The sequence below is a fragment of the Mustela nigripes genome, chromosome 1, assembly GCF_022355385.1.
Source record: "Mustela nigripes isolate SB6536 chromosome 1, MUSNIG.SB6536, whole genome shotgun sequence".
NCBI classification, from domain to species: domain Eukaryota; kingdom Metazoa; phylum Chordata; class Mammalia; order Carnivora; family Mustelidae; genus Mustela; species Mustela nigripes.
The window spans coordinates 235,034,322-235,060,749 of record NC_081557.1 but is presented as its reverse complement, the minus strand read 5'-3'; the positions used below and the strand labels follow the sequence as shown (position 1 = coordinate 235,060,749).

General features: G+C 37.4%; 1 protein-coding gene across 1 annotated transcript in view; it reads left to right on the top strand.

Moving 5' to 3' along the window:
* RFC1 (replication factor C subunit 1) overlaps positions 1–26,428 on the top strand; it is a 78,210-nt gene that overhangs the window by 13,698 nt on the left and 38,084 nt on the right. Inside the window, exons 2-4 of the mRNA XM_059382646.1 lie at positions 3,275–3,403; positions 10,732–10,807; positions 12,418–12,540. Coding sequence (XP_059238629.1) covers positions 3,275–3,403; positions 10,732–10,807; positions 12,418–12,540 — 328 coding nt within the window. The remainder of the gene's footprint in view (positions 1–3,274; positions 3,404–10,731; positions 10,808–12,417; positions 12,541–26,428) is intronic.

Genomic DNA, 26,428 nt, shown 5'->3' with positions numbered 1-26,428 from the left:
GCTAAGCAGAGAGTCTGATGCAGGCAGGGCTCGATCCCAGCACCCTGGGATCATGACCTGAGCCGAAGGCAGAGGCTTACCCCACTGAGCCACCCAGGCACCCCAGAAGTTTAGATTTTTAATGTATGTTGAGTTAGGTCATGCTGTAATTTCTTTAACTGTTCTGCTGCTATCGGAGTGTAAGGGTGTGGGGAGTGAGAGAGTGAGTAGCATAAAGGAAAGAAGGGCTGCCTGGGTGGCACAGTTGGTTAAGCACCTGACTCTTGGTCTGGCTCAGGTCGTGATCTCAGGATTGTGAGATTGAGCTCCGCTTGGGACTCTGCCCTTAGCATGGAGTCTGCACCCCACCCCCACCTCCGTGTCTGTCTCTCAAATAAATAAATAAATCTTTAACAAAAAGAAAGGAGGAGAAAGGGGATGTGAATAGAAGGGATTACTTGGGAAGGAAAGGTAACAGTGCTGAGGCGTGGCAGTATGGAACAGACAGAAATCAGGGAACCTCAATATAACCAGCAATTCCATTTCCTAAATTGTTTTGTTTTCTTTGTGCGGTTTTAAGCATTTGTTGTCCTAATACAGATTGAAAATCAGCACTGACTTTAACCTGATTATTAACCCTCAGTTTTGGTATTTCCATGGTGTATGTGCTGTGCTGGCTGTGCCGTGTGTGAACGGTCATCACTGTTTGAATGAAGAATCATTTGGTAATTTGAAAAGTGAAACTCCAATGTGAAACTTTCATTTCCTCCAGAAGCAGTAAAATAAGTGGTTGCCAACCTCAAACCCAATTTTTTGCAAATTATATGGAAGACTGTGGCTTTCTTTATGGTCCATCTTTCTTTAGCGCCTGACACAAATGTCTTCGTTTCATAGCTGGGGTATCCATTTTGTAAACAGTATTTTTTAGACTTAGATTTTATTAGGATGGGTTTATGACTTTTGTATACTAAGAAATTTATAAAAGACAACATAAAACCAGGAAAGTCTATAACCGTATTAAAAGAAAAAAAACTTAAGGGGCACCTGGGTGGCTCAGTCATTGGTTGTCTGCTTCAGCTCAGACCATGATCCCAGGGTCCTGGGATTGAGCCCCGCATTGGGCTTCCTGCTCAGCGGGGAGCCTGCTTCCCTCTGTCTCTCCCACTCCCCCTGCTTTGTTCCCTCTCTCGCTGAGTCTCTCTCTGTCAAATAAATCTTTTTTTTTTTTTTTTAAAGATTTAATTTATTTATTTGACAGACAGAGATCACAAGTAGGCAGAGAGGCAGGCAGAGAGAGGAGGAAGCACGCTCTCCGCCGAGCAGAGAGTCCGATGCGGGGCTTGATCCCAGGACCCTGGGATCACGACCTGAGCTGAGGGCAGAGGCTTTAACCCACTGAGCCACCCAGGTGCCCCAAATAAATAAAGTCTTAAAAAAAAAAAAAAACCCAACACAAAAACAGTTTAAGGTGTCTATATACCTCATTTATCTGCTTTGTTTGTTTGCTTAGACACAAAATATTTGTGTGTGTGCGCAGGCATGTGTGTATAACACACTTATTTGGGATTTTTGACATTTTAAGAGTATGACATTTACTGCCAGCATCTAGGAAATGTTAACTTTCTTATACTTCACAAAGCACTTTTTTTTTTTTAAAGATTTTATTTATTTATTTGACAGAGAGAGATCACAAGTAGGCAGAGAGGCAGGCAGAGAGAGAGAGAGGAGGAAGCAGGCTCCCTGCTGAGCAGAGAGCCCGATGCGGGACTCGATCCCAGGACCCCGAGATCATGACCTGAGCCGAAGGCAGCGGCTTAACCCACTGAGCCACCCAGGTGCCCCACAAAGCACTTTTAATAGACATTTTCCTCACTGTAATAAAGAAGTAGGTTGGAACAGGTAAAAATGATCGAAAACTGGGGACTATAAACATTAAGGATAGGAAGGGCAGAACACCTGGCTCTTGAACCCTATTCTGAGGAATTCAGATCCTTACTCAGATTTCATTTTTTTGTGTTCATTATACCCTTGCCTGGGAGCAGAGATAATTGAAAATAGAGATGTGTCAGTGATGTGAAGGGATAATAGTTCATAAATGAGGGGAAGGGAAGCTTTCTACTTAGCCAAAATTAGTTAATTCTTATAAAGCATACATAGTATTAGTTTCACTTTCCTGATGGGAAAACAGATTAAAGTAATCTGCCCAAGGTCATACATAAAAGTCCCTACAGCAGAGATGCATACTGAGGCTAAGTTCTATGCCCATTCTTTACACTATACTTCAAAGCTAAAATCAAAAGTAGGGAAGGATATGTATGCAAAATATAAAAGAGTGATTTAAATCGTAAATTACATTGTAAATGTTTCATTATGATTAAATTTTATTTAAATTTTATTTTAGCAGTATAACACAAAGGGATAGAGCAATTAAAGAGAATATTGTAACAAGCATCAAAATATTTTTTTCAGAATTTGGAAAAATCATATAAAGAAAAATAATTTTATAATTATATAATTAATTTATAGGTTTTTAGTTCTTAAGGTTATAAATGATCAGGGTTGTGAGAGTTCTCTTTCTCTGAAATTGGAGTATAAATCCCATGGGCAAGGATTACTCTTCAACATTCGTCTTCTCCCGCACTCTGCCTGGAGTGCCTAGAGCATTTGCATGTGAAATGCATGCTCTGATGCCCCTTTAAAAGGCGTTTTCCAGGGGCAGCTGGGTGGCTCAGTGGGTTGAGGCCTCTGCCTTCGGCTCAGGTCATGATCCCAGAGTCCTGGGATCAAGCCCCGCATCGGGCTCTCTGCTCAGTGGAGAGCCTGCTTCCTCTTCTCTCTCTCTGCCTACTTGTGATCTCTGTCTGTCAAATGAATAAATGAGATCTTTTTTTAAAAAAAAAAAGGCGTTTTCCATACGCTAAGAGGTACCTAGAAGATGGGTTTCTTTTCCACTCCCTATTTGTTTAGGACTCTGAGCATTTATTGCTTGTTAACTTGCCTCTTTAGTAATTGTGTTGTTGTTAAGAAAAATGTCATTTGCTTATTTTTGTCCTGTTTTTGGCCAAATTCCAAGAATTAATATTATTTTTCATTAGGCAAATTATTTTTAACTCAGGTAATTTTTATCAGTTAACTTTTGCATGTGAAATGAATGCTGTTGCACACGTGGAACTATCTGATTATGAAGAAATTATTGAACGCAAACCAGTGTGTATGTAGAGCTGTCCCTTTTTGTAGTTGAAATTCACATTTTGTGCAGTTAATGTTTATTTACACATGTTCTTTTTGCTTTTAGGATATTCGGAAATTCTTTGGGGTTATACCAAGTGGAAAGAAACCTGTAACTGAAACAGTAAAGAAGAATGAGAAAACAAGGTCTGCTGAAGAAACTTTAAAAGCAAAGAAAGGAATAAAGGAAATCAAGGTCAGTTTTCTAAATACAGTATTGAGTTGTATAAAAAGTGAAATTCATTTCCTAGACTTGATAAGTTGGGAGCCTGAGGTAGATACAGATTTCAACTCACCTTGCAGAGGAAGAAGAAAAGTGTATTTCTAATTAATATAGCTGACTGTATTCTTTGCTTTTTTTCTGAAGTAGAGATGGAACCTTTTTTAGTTGTTGAAACTACATTTTTTGAGTTGTTTGTTCTTAGAGACGTGGGTCTCAAATGAAAGATGTTAGACTTCTGGTAAAAGAAGGTTTTGAAGGAAAGCTTTATTCTTTTCTCTGTCTTCTTTGGGCCTCAGAGAAGTTAAGATACAGTGTCACTAGAAAGCAGACAATGGCTACAGTACTGTGTCTGAATTAATATTATTCCACTCTGTAAAATGTAAGAATTTGCAACTCTACAGATCTGTTTATCACCACTTCATCTTTTATGTTTTAGTTGTCATATGTATTATAGCTATATTTGTTAGTACTGCACATTCAGTATAATAATTTTTGCTCTAAACAGACATATTTTAAAGAAATTAAAAGGAAAAAATCAATCTTTTATGTTTACCCACATATTTGCCATTTCTGGTGCTTTTCATTTCTTATTGAAGATAAGAATTTCTGAATTTCTATGTCATATCATTGTTTTTAAACCTGAAGAATTTTCTTTATCATTTCTTGTAGCACAGATCTTTTGGTAACAAATTTTGTAAGTTTTTGTTTATTTAATAATATATTTTTTCTTCATTCTTGGAGGATATTTTTGCTGGTTATTGAATTTTGGATTGGCACTTTTTTCTCCCAGCACTTTAAAGATGTTCCATTGTCTTTTGGTCTCTCTCTCTTTTTTTTTTTTGGAGAGATATTAGCAGTCATATTGTTTTCTTTTGTACATTATGTATTGTTTTCCTTATACTGCCTTTAGGAAATTTATCTTTGGTTTTTAGTTTTGACTGTGGTATGCCTGCGTGTGTTTTTCTTGTGTGTATTCTGTTTATGGCTTCTGAGCTTCTTGAATCTATAAATTTATAAACTCACCAAATTTGGGAACTCTTTGCCATTCATTCTTCAAATAATTTCTGCCTCTTTCTCTTTCTCCTCTTCTGGGATTTTTTTGATTCTAGCTACTCTGGCAGGTATACTGTGATATCTCATTGTGGTTTTGATTTGCCCTAATGATTAGTGATGTTGAGCATCTTTTCATGTGTCCATCTGAAAATCTTTTTTAGGTTCTTTGCCCATTTTTAATCAGATTATTTTGGGGTTTTTTGGTGTTGAGTTGTAGAAGTTCTTTATATACATTGGATATTAACCCCTTATTGGATATATCATCTGCAAATATTTTCTCCCATTCAGTAGGTCGCCTCTTCATTTTATTGATGGTTCCTTTACTGTGCAAAAGCTTTTTATTTTGGTGTAGTCTCAGTAGTTTTGTTTTTGCTTTTGTTTCCCTTGCTAAAGGAGGTATCAAGAAAAAGGATGCTAAAAGGGAGCCTGATGTGGGGCTCGATCCCAGGACCCCAGGATCATGCTTTGAGCCTAAGGCAGATGCTTAACTGACTGAGCTACCCAGGTGCCCTGAGTTTTCAGGGTTTTCTATGAATAGTATGTCATTTGCAAAGGGTGACTATTTCTTTACCGATTTGGATGTCTTTTATTTCTTTTTCTTGACTGGTTGCTATGACTAGGACTTCCAGTACTAGTACATATATTTTTAAATTTCTTCTTTAATTTCATCATCGACCCATCAGTTGTCTAGTAGCATTTTGTTTAAAGTCCATGTGTTTGTGTTTTTTTTCCCCCATTTTTTTTCTTGTAGTTGATTTCTAGTTTTATACCATTATGGTTGGAAAGATGCTTGATACAAGCTTCGTTTTCTTAAATTTAATGAAACTTATTTTGAGGCTTACCATGTTATCTCTCTTGGATAAAGTTCAGCATGCGCTTGGAAAGAATATGTATTCTTTTGTTTTTGGATGGAATGTTCTGTATATGTTTGTTAAATCCGTCTGGTCTGACTGTTGCCTTATGATTTTCTTCTTGGATAACTATCCATTGATGGAACTGGGGTGTTAAAGTTCCTTACTATTTTTGTATTACTGTCTGTTTCTTCCTTTACATCTCTTAATCTTTGTGTTGTGTATTTAGGTGCTTCAGTGTTGGATGCGTAAATATTTACAATTGTTACATCCTCATGTTGGATTGATCTCTTTATTTTTATGTAATGCCATTTTTTGTTTCTTGTTGCAATCTTTGTTTTAAAGTCTATTTTGTCTGATATAAGTATTGCTACCCTGGATATTTTTTTTTTTTTTAGTTTCCGTCTCTTCATTTTCAGTTTGTATGTGTCTGATGTGAGTCTCTTGTGGGTAGCATATAGATGGGTCTTGTTTTTTATCCACTCTATCATTCCCTATCTTTTTTTTTTTTTTTAAACCCCTTGTCTTTTGATTAGAGAATTAGGCTATTTACATTTAGAGTAAATAGGTATGTATTTTTTTTTGTTAATTGATTTCTGGTTGTTTTTATAGTTTCTATTCCTTTCTTCTCTTGCTCTCTTTTCTTGTGACTGGTAGGTTTCTTCAGTGTTGTGCTTTTCTTTATTTTTTCTGTATCTGTTATGGTTTTTGGCTTGTGGTTATCTTTAGGTTCCTATATAACATCCAAGTATATGATAGTCTATATCAAATTGATGATCACTTCAGATTGAACACATTCTAAAAGAACTTCATTTCTACTCCCCTCTGTCTGCCTTGTATCTATATGTTGTTAGATTTTACATCTCTTTATTATGGGAGTCCCCTTAACTTTTTTTTTTTTTTTAAAGATTTTATTTATTTATTTGTCAGCACAAGCAGGGGGAGCAGCAGGCAGAGCAGGCAGAGGGAGAAGTAGGCTCCCCATTGAGCAGAGCCTGATGTGGGACTTGATCCTGGGACCCTGGGATCATGACCTGAGCTTGAAGGCAGATGCCTAACAACTGAGCTACCCAGGTATCCCTGACTTAACTAACTTTTTAAGGTATAGTTGGTTTTACTACTTTTGTCATTTAACCTTTTTACTAGCTTTGTAAATAATTGCGCTACTACCTTTACTGTGCTTGGTTTTAATGAAATTTTTTTCTTTTCATAATTTTCTTCTAATTGCAGCCTTTTTTATCCACTTAAAGAAGCTCTTTAACATTTCTTGTAAGGCTGGTTTAGTGGTGATGAAATACTTTAATTTTTGTTTATCCGGGAAGCTCTTTATCTCTCTGATTCTGAATGATAAACTTGCTGGGTAGAGTATTCTTGCTTGTAGCTTTTTTCCTTTCAGCACTTTGAATATATCATGCCTCTCCCTTCTGGTGTGCATAATAGTTTCTGCTGAAAAATCATCTGATTGTCTTATGAAGTTTCCCTTGTAGGTAATTATTAGTTTCTCTCTTGCTGCTTTTAAAATTCTTTATCTTTAATCTTTGACATATTACTTATTACTGTTATGGTATGGAGCTCCTTCGGTTCATTTTGTTTGGAACTCTCTGTGCTTCCTGAATCTGGATATCCATTTTCTTCTCCAGGTGAGGGAAATTTTCAGCAGATATTTCCTCCATAACTTTTCTGTCCGTTTGTCTCTCTCTCAGCTTCTTCTGAGACCCCTATAAAATGCAAATTTTTGTTTGCTTTGCATGTTTTCCAAGAGATCCTTCCTGTTCTCATTTTTTAAGAAAATTCTTTTTCCTTTTCAGTCCATGGCTTGGGTGCTTACCGTTAGTCTGTCTTCCAGATTGCTGATCTGTTCTGCATTCTTTAATCTTCTGTTATTGTCTCTAGTGTGTTTTTCATTTCATTTACTGTATTCTTCAGTGCTAGTCTGTTCAAATATTATCTGTCTCTTTGTTGAAGTTCTCACTGAACTCATCCACCTTTTTCTCCAGTTGGTGAACATCTCTGTGATCATTAATTTTTTTTTTAAGTTTGAAATGTTTGGCAGGTAGCTTGGTTATCTCTGTTTTTTTTTCCCGAGGTTTTGACTTGTTCTTTCATTTGAAGCATATTCCTCTGTCTTCTCATTTTGCTTGACTTTCTGTGCTTGCTTCTGTGAATTAGGTGCAACAGATATTTCTCCTAAACTTGAAGGAATGATCGTGTGTATGGTCATCCCATGTGTAGCTGCATATGCCTGATGACTTTGGCTGGTTGGCTGAAGTTGTAGCTAGTGGTTTTGAGGCATTTTGTGCTGGCGTGCCCTGGTGGGATGGCCTGAGCTGTAATGGATGTGGATTGGGGTGGTCCTAGGGCTCTCTGCATAGAGGGTGCCTTGGAAGACTGCTGAAATGAAGTAGATGCAAGCTGAATGGTTCTTGGGGGTCTTTGTGCACAGGGTGCCCTGGTAGGACTGTTGAATCTGAAATGGCATGGCCCAGGGCAGTCTCAGGGTTCTCTGTGCTGAGCACAGCTGATGCTGAAGTGTATGCAGGTTGAGATGTGCTGGGGTGCTCTGTGCAGGGGTGCCCTAGTCAGTTGTCTGGATCCAAAGCAGGAATGGACTGGGTGGTCTCTATGCACTGCACATAATGGGTACCTTGGTGAGTCATCTGGAGCCAAATTGAGCATGTTCTTGAGGAGCTCTGCAGCGGGGTTGGCCTGGCAAGTTGTCTGGAGCCAAAGTGGTGTTTTGGGGTGCCTTGTGCCTGTGTCACATTGGCAAGACAGCTAGCACTGTGTGGGGGTGGAGAACTGATCAGGGATGTAGCAGTATGTGTTGTGCTAGGGTCACATGGGTGAGGTATCTAGGGCTGGTGGGGGATTATTGAGGTGATAGCCAATAAGACCCTACTCCTGTGCATGCTGTCAGGGTGGAGGGAGAATGTAAACCTTGGCCCCTCCAACCTGGAGAGAGTTCCAGCAGCTCCCCCACCATTTGGTGGAGATGTGGGGCTGAATTTTTTATAATCTAGTTACTCTTTTAAACCATAGCCTTTTTTCTCTACCCCAAGAACACAAGTCTGCTTATGGTTTCTCATTACTATCCGTGCCTAATGAAGTTCACAGTGATGGGTGGGGGTTCCTTTCGTTACCCTGTCTCTGTTTCTCTTGCCATTCTGTATGTGATCTCTCTATTTTTTGTTGTGCAGAGGCTGTTCCGTCAGCCCTCAGTTCTTCAGGAGGAATTGCTCTATAAATAGGTATAGATTTGGTGTGTCCTGTGGAGGTGAGTTCTTTGCCATCTTAGACTAGAAGTCCTAGGCTTTTTTTTTTTTTTTATGCACACACATCAAAAACTTTTCCAGCCTTCATCATAACCCAGTTCCAAAGCCATTCCCATATTTTAGGTATTTTTTACTGCACCACTCCATTTCATGGTAACAAAATCTGTATTAGGATTCTCCAAAGAAATAAAATCTCAAAAGAGATTTATTTTAAAGAACTCATGAATGTGATAATGGGGGCTGACAGGTCCCTAGACCTACAGCTGGACAAGCTGGAGACTTAACGACAGCTGATGGTATAGTTTAAGTGTGAGTTTGAAGTCCTATGAACTAGGAGATCCAGTAGTGTGATTACAGGCTCAAGCCTGCTGCGAAGAATAGTAGGCTTGAGACTCAGGAATAGTTGATGTCCTAGGTTGAAGGCAGGCAGGAAGGAGGAATTCTCTTACTTGGGAGAGGATTAGTCTTTTGTTCTCTTCAGACCTTTAACTGATTGGATCAGGTTCACTCATATTATGGAGAGGAATCACCCTTTAATCAGTCTATTGATTTAAATGTTAGATTCATCCAAAAACACCTTCATAGAAATACTCAGAATAATGTTTGATGTAATATCTGGGTATTTTGTGGCCCAGCAAGTTTACAGGTAAAACTAAGCATCACAGGTCACATTTCCTAGTTTTTTTGGTGTGTGTCTGGTTATTTTTGATTTATGTTGTATAGTGTGAATTATATAGTGTAGGAAATTTGGATTCTGTTACATTCTTCCAAAGAGTGTTAATTCTTTTGGTTTAGCAGGCAGTTAATTTGGCTGAACTCAAACTCTATAAACTGTTGTCTCCTTTGTGATAGGCAGCAGATGAAATCTTTATTCAGTTTGTTTATCCTTAAATGGGCACTGGGAGTTGTTACATTCATATGTGTTCAGGAGACAGGCACAGATTTGGGCTAAGAAATAATTATATATAGTTATATTAGTTTGAGCTGTACAGCATGATGGTTTGACCTATATCTGTTGTGAAGTGATGACCACAGTAGGGGTAGTTAACATCCATGATCTCACTATAGATAACAGTAAAAGGAAAAAAAAATTCTCCTCTGGTGAGAACTTTTAGATCTACCCTCTTAACAAGTTTCCTACTTATCTAATAGCAGTGCTAACTATAATCAATGTGTTGTATATTACATCCCTAGGACTTGTAACTAAAAGTTTATATCTTTTGACCACCTTATTCCAGTTGTACTTCACCTCACCCCCTGCCTTTGGTAACCACAAGTCTGATCTCTTTTTCTATGAGTTTGGTATGTTTTTTGTTTTTTTTTGAGTCCACATAATGGTGAGATCATCCAGTGTTTGTCTTTCTCTGTCTGACTTATTTCACTTAGCATAATGCCTGCAAGGGTTCATCCATGTTGTTGCAAATGGTAGGATTTCCTCCTTTTTTTTTTTTTTTTTTGATGTGTACTTTATTCTTTATCCTTTCTTACTTTGATGGTCATTTAGGTTGTTTCCATGTCTTGGCTATTATAAATAATGCTTCTGTGAACATGGGGGATGTAGATATCTTTTTGAGTTAGTGTTTTTGTTTCCTTTGGATATATTTCCAGAAGTAGAATTGTTGGGTCATGTGGTAGTTTGGAGCACTGGGTGTGGTGCATAAACAATGAATTCTGGATCACTGAGAAAAAATTAAATTAAAAAAAAATTTTTTTTTTGGAGGAAACTCCGTACTGTTTTCCATAATGGCTGTACATTTTATAGTCCCACCAGCAGTCCAGAAGGGTTCCTTTTTCTTGAGATCCATGCCAGCGTTTGTTACCTTTTTTCATTTTGATGGAGGATCTGGCCTAGGGCATTAATGACTTTTGAGCTGTGTAATTCTTTGTTACGGAAGAATGTCTTATGCGTTGTAGGACATTTAGAAACATCCCTGGTCTACCATCTACCCATTAGATGCCAGTAACATCCCAACCCCCCATAGCCACACCCTGCACCCCCCCGCCCCATTTATGACAAGCAAAAATGTCTCCTTGGGGCAAAATTACTGAGCTCAGGTCTAATGAGAAAAAAGCAGCTGAGTTATGTAGATGTTTTTGTGTTCTAATTATACTGTGATGTTTACAGGTAAATAGTTCTTGTAAAGAAGATGACTCTAAGCAGAAGCAACCAAACAAGAAAAAGAGGATCATTTATGATTCAGGTAATATTTCTCCTGAGGAGTTTTAAAGTTTTAAAATAATTTTATATCCCTCAGAGCAGTGTTTTCCAAACTGATGTTCTGAGACACAGAGCTCTCTCTGATGTTATAATAAGTCCTGTGAGGAGAGGGCTCTATACTTAAAGTTAGAAACAGTTTTATTATACTGTGGAACTTAACAGAGCTGAAATGTGTTAATGTATTAAATATATCTGTTTGGGGGGTATATAGTATATATAGCATGTCTTAGACTTACTTTGAGTATGGCATATTTATTTTTTAAAATACTCATACTAACTTCTTTTGCAGCTGAATTTCTTGGAAACTGAATTTGAAAAAAATGTGCTTTAGAGTATTGCTTTAGAAACAAAGATCTAAAATTTAATTTTTGTGGTTTTAATCTGGACCTTTTTTGTTGCATTTAAAGTGGAACAAGCATTATATAAAATATTTAAATACACTTTTAAGATGGGGAGTGTGTATTTTTATGCTTGCCTTTTATGATATATTAAAGTAACGGTAGAATTCAGAACGTTTTAGATTTTACTTTTGTGGAGTAGATCCATCTGGTGTGAATTCTTCCAATTAAAAAGGTAACCTAAGGAAGCATTTGTAGATTGTTAGGATTTGACAGTGATAGCAAAGATTCTGACTCCATCCTAAAAATACATAAGTGTTTATTGTAAGTCTTTTACTGTTGTCTGTTGTAAGGAATTTGAAATAAATACACATTCCCTGGAAGTTTTTATCATTTGGGAAACTGGAAATGTAATTGTTTGGTACAGTTTAGAATAATATGAAGCAGGATTTATAAATGTGTGGTTCAGAGAAAAAGGAAGGATACTGAAGTTTATGAAACGTCTATTCTTGTATTCTTTTGTCTTGGTTTGTATTTAAGTGTCTTGGGTAGTTAGGTTGTAGTAGACAGACCAGTGCTTCCAAAGATGTCCATACCCTAATTCCTAGAATCTGTGAATATGTTAGGTTACATGACAAAAGGGAAATTAAAGTTGTAAAGTTGTAGGTGGCATTAAATTTGATAATTAGATGACCTTAAAGTAGGGAGATTATCCTGGATTATCTAGGGGTGGGTCCATTGTATTCACAAGGAATGGGGAAGCAGGAGAAAGAGAGAGAGAGAGATTAACTATGGAAGAAAGTCAGAGAACCAGAGAGATGGCAGCATGAGGAGGATTTTGCCCGCTGTTGCTGGTTTTGAAGATGGAGAAAGGGAGCCCTAAGTAGAGAATGTTAGCAATCATTAGAAACTGGAAAAGACAGGGAAATAGATTTTTTCCAAGAGTATCTAGAAAAGGATCATAGCCCTGCTGACACTTTGATATTAGTCCAGTGAGACCTGTATGGGATTTTTAACCTCCAGAACTGTACGATAATATGCTTATATTGTTTTAAGCCACTAAATTTGTGGTGATTTGTTATGTCAACAGAAGTAAGACAAAGGCTTAACACAAGTAGAGGTAACCTGTGAGAATTCACAGTAAGAATTTTGCCTTGAAATGGACCTTGAGGAATCAGTTAACAATAATCACTATAAAAACACACTGTATTTTACTATTTCTTTTGAGGGTTTTGTTTGATCTTTTCATGTACAGATTCAGAATCAGAGGAGACAGTGCAGGTAAAAAATGCCAAAAAGCAACCAGAAAAATTGCCATTGTCTTCTAAACCTGGTAAAATTCTACGCCAGGATCCTGTTACATACATTTCAGAAACAGGTAAGGTGCTGAATATGTTTATTGTTTTAGAGAGCAGTAGTGTGTGTTCTGTTCATGAGCTTCTCGTTGGTGTCTGGATGTACCTCATTCACTTTGAATTGAATTTCTGTTGCCTTTTTTCTTTTGTTGGTGTATATTAGAGGAAGTTTGTAGTCATTATCTTTGGCATTTTCTGTGGGTTAAGGGCCATTGTAAAGACCAATTACAGGAGAATTGGCCTTGGGATTTTTTAAAGTTTTTTTTTTTTTAAGATTTATCTATTTTTTTTAGAGAGAGAGAAAAAGAGAATGTGAGGATGTGATCATGAGTGGGAAATGGGGAAGAGGCAGAGAGAGAGAGAGCCTCCCCAAACAGACTCCCCACTGAGGGCATAGCCTGATGTGGGCCAGATTCTAGCACCTTGAGGTCATGATCCAGTCCAAAAGCAAGAGTCAGTCACCTCAGCCACCCAGGCACCCCTAGGTGTTCTCTATTGAATAAGCTGAAGTTCTATCTTGAATCATAGATTAAAATGTTACTGGTGTGTTTTATGTAAGTTTTAAAATCTTTCATTTTAGAGTCATAATAAGCTAAACATATAACGGTTATTCATATTTGTGATTTATAAAATCTAGCACAAGGGCATGTGGGTGGCTCAGTCACTTAAGCGTCTGCCTTTGGCACAGGTCCTGATCCCAGGGTCCTGAGATTGAGCCCCAAGGTGGCTCTGTGCTCACTGGGGAGTATGCTTGTCCTTCTGCTCCTTCCCTCGTTCGTGCTCTCTTTCTGTCTCAAATAAATAAATAAAAAGATATATAATATAGCAGAGATGGGACCTGAATTCCTTGTATTCTCTTGTGACACTGAAGATTTTAGTGCTGCTTTTTAAAAGATGATTTTTTTAAAAAAAGATCTTATTTATTTATTTGACAGACAGAGATCACAAGTAGGCAGAAAGGCAGGCATTGAGAGAGAGAGTGGAGGAAGTAGGCTCCCCGCTGAGCAGAGAGCCCAATGTGGGGCTCGATCCCAGGACCCTGGGATCATGACCTGAGCCGAGCAGAGGCTTTAATCCACTGAGCCACCCAGGCGCCCCTAAAAGATGATTGTTTTTGTACTGAAATTTGTTTGATCTGTTTTGAGTGGTCAAAAGCAAAAGACACTTATAAATAATTATACACTAATCTTAAAATGGTAAAATAGCATAAATAGTTGTTTCATAGATATTATTCATTTATGGTGAGGATCTCTGAAATGTCACTTAAAGAAAAAAACTCAGATGCATTCATCGTAAAGTCATTTTGAGTCTGGCATTGTTAACTACTAGAGGAGACTGGAACAGGAATATAAGGTTAGATGTAGTAATCTTCAAATTCACAGAGCCTGTTGAGTCCGTTCCTGCATAAAAATGCTTGAAGGGGCCATGAAAGCATCTCATAGGTTACTGATTTGTTTATATTGAAGAAAACCTCCAGAACCATTATTTTTAGCACTCTGCTACTTCCGTATTGCTAGGAAGTGAATACACCTGGTTTGAAGAGACAAGGCAAAAGCAATGTATTTATTTTGGTATTCAGCAAACATTTATTGGGTGTTTTTTTACATCCCTGATACTAGGAACTGGGGATTAAAAAAATGACCAGACTCCCAAGTACTGTAGGAGTAGCTTGAGGCAGTGAAAAGTGGTCAGGCAGAGTGCTTGAAGCTAAGAGTTGGTCTGGCCCTTGAAGGATAAGCTGGTGATGGAGGGAAGAACGAGTAGCTTGCGGGGATGAGATTATTTAAGGCTCGGCAGCCAGCACAGGGGTTGGTATGTTCATAGGACACAGAAGAGACTGCTTGCCCACATGATGAGGCGTGGTGGGAAGTAGAATGAAGGAAGGCCTTGAAGGCTAGGCCGATGAATTTAGCCTTAACATAGCAGGGAAGAGGGAACCATGAAAGTTTTTGAAGGGAGTTGTGGAATGTTGAAAATAGTACTGAAGGGTGATAGTTGGATTGCTAGTGTTGAGGGTGGGCTGGAGAATATAGAAATTGTAAAGAGGGAAGTCGAGGCATTTACTGGGAGTGAAGTGATAAGAAACGTAAAAAGTTTACAATAGTAGGGAACTGATATAAATGTTCTTGGGAAGTGAATTACAAATAGGTGTTTGGATGACCAAACATAGTTGGTCATTAGCATATTATTAGCATAGTTGGAGAATTGTCATTAGCATGTTTAAAGTTTTTTGTTGTTATTTGAAAAAATTTTTGAATATTTTTATTTATTTTTAAAAGAGGTTTTATTTATTTATTTGCTAGAGAGAGACAGAGAGAGAGAGAGAACAAGCGGGGGGTGGCAGGCAGAGGGAGAAGCAGGTTCTCTGCTGAGCAAGGAGCGGGATGGGACCTCCAGTCCCAGGACCATGGGATCATGACCTGAGCTGAAGGCAGAGGCTTAACCCACTGAGCCACCCAGATGTCCTTATTTTCTTTTAATTTTTAAGTAATCTGTACACCTGACATGGGGCTTGAACTCACAGCCTTGAGATCCAGAGTCTCATGCACTACCAACTAAGGCAGCCAGGTGCTCCTTGTTTTTTGTTTTTGTTTTTGTTTTTTCCAGGAGCAGCTTTATTGCAATATACAGTTCACCTCTAAGATTTTTAGTATTATTGGAATTTGCAGTTATAGGTCAAAGTTTTCAGAGATACAAGTAACAATCAAACTTTACTTCCACGTATGGGCTGTTACTTGAGAGTGTGCAGGTACTTGTGATGGATACATGGGTGGGTAAGTAGGGAGTGAAACAGGAAAGGAAGTCCTTGTGTTGTAGGAGGAACCTGAGCCTGGAAGGTCAGAAGCCCTACCTGAGGTTCCATCCTTGGTTCCCATCTGACAGCTCTTTGAGTCTGCTTCACCTTTTACAAAGCAGTGACACTAATTGAATAGGTTTGTTGTGGAGACTTACTGGAATAATGCAGAGGAAAGGGCTAGACCCAGTGCCTGAAGCATATAAAAATAGGCAGTCCAGAGGAAAAAGAGCAAAACAGAGGAAGCCCACACATGAGCTTTGTAGGTTCTCAGAGACGTTTATTTGATAAAATTGTACAAATGATCAAAACCAAAATGTAGGTGATATGAACATATTTTCTGTAAACTTTTTGGTAAGCTGAGATATTTCTTCATTATGGCAGAGGCAGACTGACTTTTTAACCTTTTTGTTCTATTGCTAAATATCTGCTCAGGCACATTGTGCAAATGCACTCTTCTATTAAGAGATCCCCCTATGAGATCTGGCCACCTTTGTGAAGTTTTGAATATGTGGGAGGGATACTAGGAACAGTATGGTGATAGGTTTGTTATGGAACTGAAGGTGGTGTGATCAAGCTTTGCAGTGACACCCTGGAAACATCAAAGTTAGTGTGTAGACAGCCGTGGCCTTCAACTGTGGATCAGTTGGCTATCCTTATCTTGTGATTTTAGGTACACAGAAGGGTCAGACGATTTAAGCTCTGATCACAGATTTTCTTTAACATGGGATCGTTTATTTCAGACCAGGTATTTTTGAATGTTATTTTCTGAAAAGATATCCAACACTTTATCTGCAATTTCTGTGAACATGATCAATGTTTATGTCGTTCTGCTGGTGGCACGTACTTGGGAAAGTAACCATTGTCCCCCTTATTGTAGCTGAAAATCTTGGGGTGCAATGTATCTAATAGGATGTTCAGTATTAATTACAATTTTCTGTTTTTTCTTACAATTAAGATACAGGGTTCTAGATAGAGAAAAGCTAGTTCTTTTCTTACCTGTGTTTATGGCCTCATAGTTTTTTTATTCCTTGAAATCACAGGTGCATGGGATGAAAAATAAACTTTTTCTTCCGTCTGTAAGGGAATGAACTGTTATAAAGGAGTCCATATCAGCAAGTCAGATACATAAAGCAAATCAGATACAGAAAGAGTTTTAAGAAAGGTGCAGCTTCTTGAAATTAATAAGCTGGAAAATTCTTTGTCTTAAAAATGATTTAGTTTTTTTTTTTTTAAATCTGAAACTAGTTTTTCAGTAGTGGGTCATGAATAAATATTCACATTATAAATGTAAATATTTATATTACTAGTATCAAGTTAAATACAGTATTTGTGGTAATAATAATTTAAAAAAAAATTCTAACCTAAAATTGCATTGTTGATTGGGAGATTGGAGTCTTCTTGTGGAAAAGGATTATATGACAATGATTCAGTTTTAAAAACCTGTTAATAATGAAAAAACAGGGGCACCTGGTTGGCTTAATTGGTTAAACATCTGCCCTTGGCTCAGGTCATGATTTAGGGTCCTGGGCAGCTCTACTTTGGGCTCTCTCCCCTTCCACCCCCCCACCCCGCCCTGTCCTGGCTCATGCTCTCTCTCGAAAATAAATGAAGTCTTAAAAAAAAAATAACAGGGTGCCTGGGAGGCTCAGTGGGTTAAAGCCTCTGCCTTCAGCTCAGGTCATGATCTCAGGGTCCTGGGATCGAGCCCCACACTGGGCTCTCTGCTCAGCGGTGAGCCTGCCTTCCTCTCTCTCTGCCTGCCTCTCTGCCTACTTGTGATCTCTCTCTGTGTCAAATAAATAAATAAAAAATCTTTAAAAAAAATAACAAAAGAAACACCGTATTTTATTTTTTATGAGTCATTTTTTGTTTGGTACTTTTCTTGTAGTATAGTATTTGTAGTGTTTAAGAACACGAGCTCTTAATTCAGGCTGATTGGGTCAACCTTCATTTATCTTCCCCATGTTTTAGTTTCCTCATTTGTGAAATGGGTTTATTATTAGTACCTACATCAGAGGACTTTGTGATGATCAAATGAGATAATCCTTGAAAAGCATTTAAAACAGGGTCAGGCATATAATAAATGCTAAATAAATATTAACTCTTAGGTTTACATTTCAATTTTGTTGTGTCCCTACATCTGCCTTTAAAGACTATGCTGAAGACATTTGATTTTTGCTTAAGTACTTAGGACTTTCTGTTGATCATGTAACTGTGCTTCAGAAATTGAGAAATTGAATTTGACCCACTGATGTTGCAGATGTGCACTGTCCAATAGGGCAGCTATTGTGGCTGTTGAGCACTTGAAATTCGACAAGCCCAAACTGACAGTGTAAAGGACAGATTTCAGAGGGTTAGTATGAAAAAGAAGTAAATTATCTTATTAATAATTTTTTAATATTGATGATATGTTGAAATGGCAATAATTTGAATATATTGGGTTGAATAAAAATTTTTGTTAAAATTAATTTTGCTTGTTTCTTTTTTACTTTTTTAATATATGGTTATGAGAAAATTTAAAACTCTATGTAGATCACATTTTTTTCTGGTTGCACAAGATTTTATAAACAACAAGAAAAATTTAGGAAATAACCTTATTTTGGAAAATAACCTACTTCATTCAAGTGCTTTTGTTTATATTATTATATACTTCTTTAGGCTATATTATACAGATCTTTAGGCTTATTGTTTAGCTCTGTGATTTATTTTTCATTATCACTTTTATTAAATGTCTTCTATTATTTTTAAAGTACTTTAATTACATTAATCTCTCAAATTTAAGGAAAGGAAAAAAATGGCTTGTAAACATCTTCATAGCTAACCACTGACTCTAGTAAAATGTTCTTGTAGGTTGGTAAAAACCCAAATACTTGTTGTACTGGGTAAATATATTTACTTTTAGCTGTTTAATGAAGTGAGAGACCTTGAGTTTTGTTTGGCAAAGATGACCTTTTATTAGGCAGTTTCATCAGGGGCTGGTGTTTGGTTGAGAATAATGGGGGTTTCCCCCTGTTTAAAAGTTGTTTATGGCTGGTAATTTTAATTGAGCACATAATTCCAGAGACAGTGCTCTTGAGGTTATAATTGTTTTTGCGGTGTTAAATTGGAAAAAATTGGGAATGTTGTGTTCTCCAGTTTATGTAATGTTAGCTACCTGTGACTTGGGAAAAAAGTAGAAGTATTGCTGAGGATGTGTGTGTAACATTCTCTTTCACTGATTTTTAGAGGCATATGGTTTTGCTTACCAGACGAATGGGGAAAGCTTATGTATAGTAGAGAGAACGTTTCTTAGATGTTTTCAGGGAAACTAGAGTGATTAAGCCTGAAAATTTCTTTGAAGTGAGAGGAAACTAAGAACTATGTATTACATTTCTTTGATTATACTTGTTCAAAAATTAATATTGATTTCTGCATTAAGACTCTATAAAAGAAACTAAATTTATCATTTTGGGGGATGAGAGTTTAGGTTTATATTATATTATTATTATTATATAATATTAATATTATTTTAACTTGCCTAAGTAACACATTTAACACTAAAAGTAACACATTAACACTGAAAGTAAGACATTCTCGCTGAAAACGAAGTAAACAATTCAGATGAAAAAAAATTTTTTTTAAAAGATTTTATTTATTTATTTTTACAGACAGAGATCACAAGTAGGCAGAGAGGCAGGCAGAGAGAGAGGAGGAAGCAGGCTCCCTGCTAAGCAGAGAGCCCGATGCCGGGCTGGATCCCAGGACCCTGGGACCATGACCTGAGCCGAAGGCAGAGGCTTTAACCCACTGAGCCACCCGGGTGCCCCAGATGAAAATTTTTTATTCCCTCATCGATTCCTTTTGCCTTAGGTAGTCTATATAAATAAAAATGTATATACACACATTCATGTATGTGTACGTGTATATACACATACACACAGACACACACATTTTATTTGAATGGCATTTTATTATAAAATTTCTGTAGCTTGCTTTTTCATAATCCAATGTCTTTGACTTCCTCTTTCCCTGCCTCCTTTCCCTCCTTTCTTTGTCTCTCTCCTTGCTCTTCCTCAGCTTCTGCCTCTTTGCTTCAATAAAGAAGGATTCCTGTCTCATTCTTTTAAACTTCTATATGGAATCTAACAGTATGCATTCCATTTTTTTCATGTTCTTATTTTGGATATTGGATTATTGATATGTTCACATACCTGTTTATGTTTCATTGCAATATGATACATTTAACAATAAATGGGCGATTCACGATGAAAAATCTGATCACTTAAAAGAAAATGGTATTTCTTGAGGTTCATTTTAAGATTTTTTTTTTAAGATTTTATTTATTTATTTGTGAGAGAGAGCGAGAGAGCGAAAGAGTGAGCACAGGCAGGCGGAATGGCAGGCAGGGGCAGAGGGAGAAGCAGACTCCCTGCCAAGCAAGAAGCCCGATGTGTGACTCCATCCCAAGACGCTGGAATTATGACCCGAGCGGAAGGCAGCCACTTAACCAACTGAGCCACCCCGGCGTCCCCCATTTTAAGATGTATTTTACCTATCTATATTATGAAGAATAGATAGGGCTTCCAGTTTCTGCTTCTGGGCATCGTGCTCTTATGAAAGATCCACCTGCACCTCTGCCAGCAGCATTTGTATTTTCTCTTTGACTGTTACTGTGTTATGGATCAAAGCGCCACTAATAATATTTTTTTTGAACACGCTACTATTAAATCAGGTCTTACCCAGTTTTCAGGTCCAGAAAAGGGGGACTTTACACCTACCTTTACTAATTTTTTCCTGAAAGAAACTCATATCTTTTTTTTTTTAATTTAAAAAGTTATTTATTTGAGAAAGAGAGAAGGCGCACATGCCCATGTGGTTGGGGGAGAGATGGAGGAAGAGGGAGCCAGAATCCCAAGCAGATGACATGCCCAATGTGGAGCCTGATGCTGGGCTCCGTCTCATGACCCTGAGACATTACTTGAGCCAAAATCAGGAGTTTGACGCTTACCTGACTTAGCCACCCAGGTGCCCTGAGCTCTTGTATTTTTATTTTGCTAGATTCCAGGCTTTGTATCCTGATCCAGTCATTTATTTAACAATACTTAGCAGTATTAAATCCTCGATTATTTATTCAGTAAACATCATGTGTACACTCTATGTACATGATAGTGTACTGAATAATCTATGAAACAGATAAAAGAATAAAGCATAGTCTTGTCTTCAAGGACTTAGAGTTCATTGGGAGATAAATCTTTTATATAAGAAAAATTAACAGTGGCAAAATATTTTCTAAGGATATTGAGGCATGGGAGATGTAAGTTTTATTTTGGAGGTTCAGGAAACATTTCCTGGTGGAGAGAGAAGTTTGAGATAAATGTGAAAGGTTTGGAAGAATTTAACATGGAGATTTAGGTACTGTGTGTACTAGATAAAGAGAACAATGTGGGAGCTTGGAAATCAATAGCACTGTTTCATATGCATTATTCTTTACTTTCTAACCTACTATAGAAAGAGAAAATCTATTTTAAAAATTCAACTTATAAACTTTTACAGATTTACATAATTAATACTACCTAGTTTATAGCTCATATACATATATATAATGAAGAAACATTTTAAAAAGATTTATTCATTTTAGAGAGAGAACACACAAGGCTGGGGGAGGAGTAGAGGGAGAGGGAGAATCTCAAGTAGACCCTACACTGAGCATGGAGTCAGATTTGGGGTTCAGTTTCCTGACCCTGAGATCATAATCTGAGCTGAAACCAATTTCATGCTTAACTGACTGAGCCCCCAGGTACCCCCATAGCTCATACTTTCTTAATTATGGGATCTTCTACATAGGAGTCTCTTTATTTGAAAATCTGTGTCCAGAGTAAGAGGCGGGGAGAATTCTACTATAATAATAGAATAAATTTCATCTTGTGTATGACTATACATTTTTTTTCTAAAACATTTCTACTGACTTCATGGAATGGAATAGCATTATTATTATTATTTTTTTAAAGATTTTATTTATTTATTTGACAGAGAGAGATCACAAGTAGGCAGAGAGGCAGGCAGAGAAAGAGGAGGAAGCAGGCTCCCTGCTGAGCAGAGAGCCTGATGCAGGACTCGATCCCAGGACCCTGAGATCATGACCCGAGCCGAAGGCAGCGGCCCAACCCACTGAGCCACCCAGTTGCCCCTGGAATAGCATTATTATATGGCTTATATTTCATATACATCAGATTTGATCTTCAAATCTACCTAGTATTAGTGATGACTTACAGAAAGCTTGAGGAAACAATTTTCATTCTAAAGTTGCACCAAGTTTAACTGTGCAGTCGTCTTTGGATGTTCCTCATGTACTTGTTTTTCCGTATCATCTGATTTCATACTTCTACAAATTTGATAAACATATTTTTGAATTCCTTTGAGAAGCATTGGTAAAATTATTTAGTATTAAGAGGTAAATAAACCTTTTCTGAAATTGACATGATCTATTATCAGCACCTTGGATATAGCTTTTCTGTTTCTCACGAATGGTGGTTCAGTTATTTAGGGATCTTAATAATCACCTGTATTTCTTCATCTTGCCGTAAATCAGTGCTTCTCAATCAAGGGTGACTTGCCTCTCACAGAACCTTTGGCAGTGTCTGGAGACATTTGTGGTCATCACAGCTGGCAGGTGCTATGGCGTTTAGTTGGTAGAGGCTAGAGATGATGCGAAACATCGTATGGTGTGCAGGAGAGCTCCCTTCAGAAGCATTATTTGGCTCAAAATGGTCAGTAATGGAGAGGTTGAAGAACCCCACCTTGCCCTATGAGAAAAGAATTTGGTGAATGTTTTGTTGAATTCCAGATAGCCCTTGTTTCTAGATTCGTTTCATCTGCTAGTGCTGTAACTTCTAGAATAAAGAAGCACTTAAGTCGGCATTGTTTATTCCTGGTGATCTCCATCTTCTGTCGAATATTCCTTTTGACTTGTTCTTGATGTTACTGCACAGAATTGTCACCAAACCTCTCCTCTTCTATTGTTCTCGGTTGGGGATTTGCCTTTCTCTTTTCAGCAATGAGGATTCCATTTCTCATTTTAATTTTTAGAGGCTTCTTCCTTGTACAGATGATTCAGAGTCACTGATACTGCTTTAGCAATTTTATTCATAAATTCACATTAACTGAAACATCTTTATAAGAGCTAGATGCTTTTTTACCCAGTGATGCTTACCTAGATGCTTTTTGCCCAGTGGTTTGTTCTTCAGGCCTCTTTTAGTAATGCATATTATGAGACCTGAAGATAATGGAGCACCAGAGTATCTGGAATGACTATTGAGGTTGTGAAGCACCTTTGAAAATGAACAGACTATTGTTTGTTCCTGTGACACATATTTTACTTGAGAAACTATGGGAGACACTGGATCGTATTCCAGAATGCCAAGGAAATAAGATTGTATTAGGAAAATATAATTAAATACTAATAATATACAGGGGATTTATACTTGGCTTTAATACTAAGACAGTTTTGTTACCTCCTCTTCTGTGTGGGGAGGTGGAATGTGACCAAAGCCGGGAATTACACTGCCGAACCACTCCCTTTACTCTTCGGGCGAGTCAGGTTTCCTTCTGGTGCCTGTTTCTTACCTAAGAATTGTAAGAAGCTGTGTGTGATGTACCTGTGTTCTACTGTCCAAGCCTCCCCCTTCCCCGCCTGCTCTTCTTTCTCTGTGAGAGCCAGTGGAGATAGAGGCAAGGAAAGTATTTGTAAAATGTTCCACTTTCTCCTTCCCTGTTAATGGTTTCTTAGTAATTGAAGCCAGCTGTGGCTTTTCACGGACCCGTTCCTTGGGCTCTGGTGGGGACTTGGCACCTGTGTGGTAGGGAACATCCCAGCACAAGCCAGTACTTTCTCTCTTATTTATCATTACTCACCTCACTAGGCCTCACAGATTATAAAATGGGTTTATTTAAAGATATCATGGGGGCGCCTGGGTGGCTCAGTGGGTTAAGGCCTCTGCCTTCGGCTCAGGACATGATCCCAGGGTCCTGGGATCGAGCCCCGCATTGGGCTCTCTGCTCAGTGGGGAGCCTGCTTCCTCTTCTCTCTCTGCCTGCCTCTCTCACTACTTCTGATCTCTCTGTCCTGTCAAATAAATAAATAAATAAATAAAATCTTTAAAAAAAAAAGAGATCATGAACTCTGTTTGATTCTGAGAGGATTTATTGGTACTGAGCCATGAGCTCTCTTAATTTCTTGATTAAAGATGAGCAATCTCAGTGGTTTTATTTAATCATACTGAAGCGCAGAATATTAGATGCACCACATAAATGGTGTAAGGATGGTATGTTTAGTTTCTCTTCCATCTAGTTAAATAACAAATATTTATTGAAGACTTGGCATATGTATAAAACTATCTCTGCTTCCAAAACCAAAATGACATTTTGGGTTTTTGACCCAAGGATGTATTGAAAAGGAACTTGGTAGGAAAAAGGCTCTAAAAACTCAGAGTCCCTTTTTAGTTTTTGACTAGTTGTTGCTAAATAAATTATTTTTAATCTCTGTAACCAGATTTCTTTAGCATGATCTCCATTAATTTGGTTTCTGTGTGTTCCAAACCGAAGGAGAGAAAATCAGAATTCTAAATGCTCAGCAGGGTGAACTCCATAATTATATATTTTTTCCTTTTTGGCTTGTAAGTAGATTTCTGTATGGACCTGCAGACTATTTTCTTTCTCTTTCATTTGTTATCCTTTCTAAATAAAGGAATGTATCTAACTCAGAGTGGCAAAGCAATCTTCTCTCCCAGGCAGTTCCTCTGCTGTATGTTGGATAATGCTAGTTTACTGGTGATTGTTACCACATTTGAGGTTATGTTGTGTATAAATAAAAATAAATGGTGTTTTTATAAGGAGACATATCCTGGAGGGAGATTCTGAGTGTTCAATTGCCCATGATTTTCAACTAGGTCTTAGAAATTGGACTTAGATCTCTTTATCATTATTGTATTATACGTTTCTGGGGAGAAGAGAACATAGTTTGCCTTTGGCTTCTGACAGTGCAGGAACAAATTTGGGCTCATTAAAAATAAGAATGAATGTTAAAAAGGAAAAACAGCCATAACTTTATCTGCAGTGTTTCATTTCTACACACTGTGTAGGATCTTAAAATATTTATTTTACATGAGGATGGTCACAGCAACACCTGTTAAATGACTGTCTTCTGCAAGCAGCTGATTGCATTGTTCTTGTCTTTGGCCTCCTCAGCCTTCTTTTTCCACCATGTATTGGTATAGCCTTTGAAATATTAAGGGCAAAAGGAGTTTTAAGACAGCCAGTTCAGAAGTCATAGTACAAAGATGATAGGACTACTGCTTTCTTCAGGTTTTCTGGTTTTATAAGGCAAGATGACAGAATGCTTTCAGATAGGTCTGCAACTTTATAGAACCCCATATTTTTCTATATTCTCCTTAATGAAACCCTCTGTATTTATAAGAAGTATCTCTGTGCTTAGGAGGATCATGAGTTTACTTTTTTAGTGTTTGTTTTCCCCATAACTGTTAGCAGTGTGGGGATATGCATAAATCATGGAGTACTAAATAAGTGTCAGATCAAGTGAGCCAGTCTTTCATAACTGTTTCTCTTGAATTGCTCCTACTTTCCAAGGGGCCTGGAGAGCTATTTATTTTGCGGTTAGCAGAGAAGGGGCCTTGTATGCAGTTTTTAGCTCAGGACAGGATAAACATAGTTGAAATTTTATGCAGAATACTTTCTTTTTTTTTTTTTTTGAGAATTCATGTGTAATTCCATTTTTACTCAGAAATTATGAAAATGCTTAAAAATTAGTCTGTGTTTGGGTTATAGTACATCTTTGGATCTATAGCTTGAAGACATTAAGTTTAAATTCATGTATTCTAAGCCAAACATTCAGAGAAAGGCTCCATTACCCTCCACTGTTATAAAGAGATCTCTAGTAGAGAATACTCATGAAAAAGAAGATTCCCTTTTAGGGGTGACATTTATACCTATAATGTTAAGACTAACCTAAAAGAATAAAATGATGGTTTTGTTTGTTTGTTTGTTTTTTTGCCAGCTTAATGTTACTGTTTGCATAATATTTTTGAACTTTGAAATTTGGGATTAATTTTTAATAACTGCATGGATCCACTGTATGGTTAGGGCACAATTTATATAGCTCTTCCCCAATTTTGATTGTTTCTGTTGCTTACATTTTTCATGTTTCTAATAGTGTGATGAATGTGTTTGTATACAAATATTTGTGAGTACCTCCAAGATTATCTCCAAGAATTACTAGGCTAAAGGTTATGAACATCTTTAAGGCTCTATGTATATTTTGCCAAATTGCTTTCTGGAAATTCATACTAGTTTATGTTTTCATAATCAGTGTCTATATTAGAACAAATATCATATTCTCACCAATATGGAACATAATTTAAAAATCTGTAAAACTATCCATAGATTCCCAAAATTATAGAAAGGAAAATCTTGAGAATTTGTCTGGTTGAACATTTTGCCGAGGAGGACAGTGAAGCCCAGATAATTAAAATAGGGATGCCTGGTTGACACAGTTGGTGGCGCATGTGACTCTTGATCCTCGGGGCTGTGAGTTTGAATCCTGTGGTGGGTGTAGAGATTACTTAAAAATAAAAAAAAAATAGTCAGTTGAAGTCAGGTTAGAATTTTAGTTTTCTGGAATTCTGGTTCAGTGTTTTCATTAGAGATTACTACTTTATTATTTATTGAATATCTGTTAAAACATGGTCAGGTGCTATACTGGGCACTTTGCTTTGAAAAAATCTAATCTTCCCAATAACCCAAATGGTGAATGGCTTGAACTGTTTTAACCATTTATATGGACAAGGACCAAAGGAAGAAATGAGATCAATCTTCAGATGGTCATTGTGAAAAAGGATGGATTAAGGAAAATAGGTGAAATTCACAGGGGAGTATTTTGGCTTAATACAAGGAAAACCTTTGAAATTCTTAGAGTACAGTAGTGCCAGTCATTAAAGAAAGGGGAGATCATGTTGAATGACATTGTTACGTGTTTGTCAGGAATGTAGAAAATGGGGTCTGTGCATTGGATGAGAGAGGGAATTAGTTGACTAAAGATAATGCATTAGAAAGAATATGGTAAA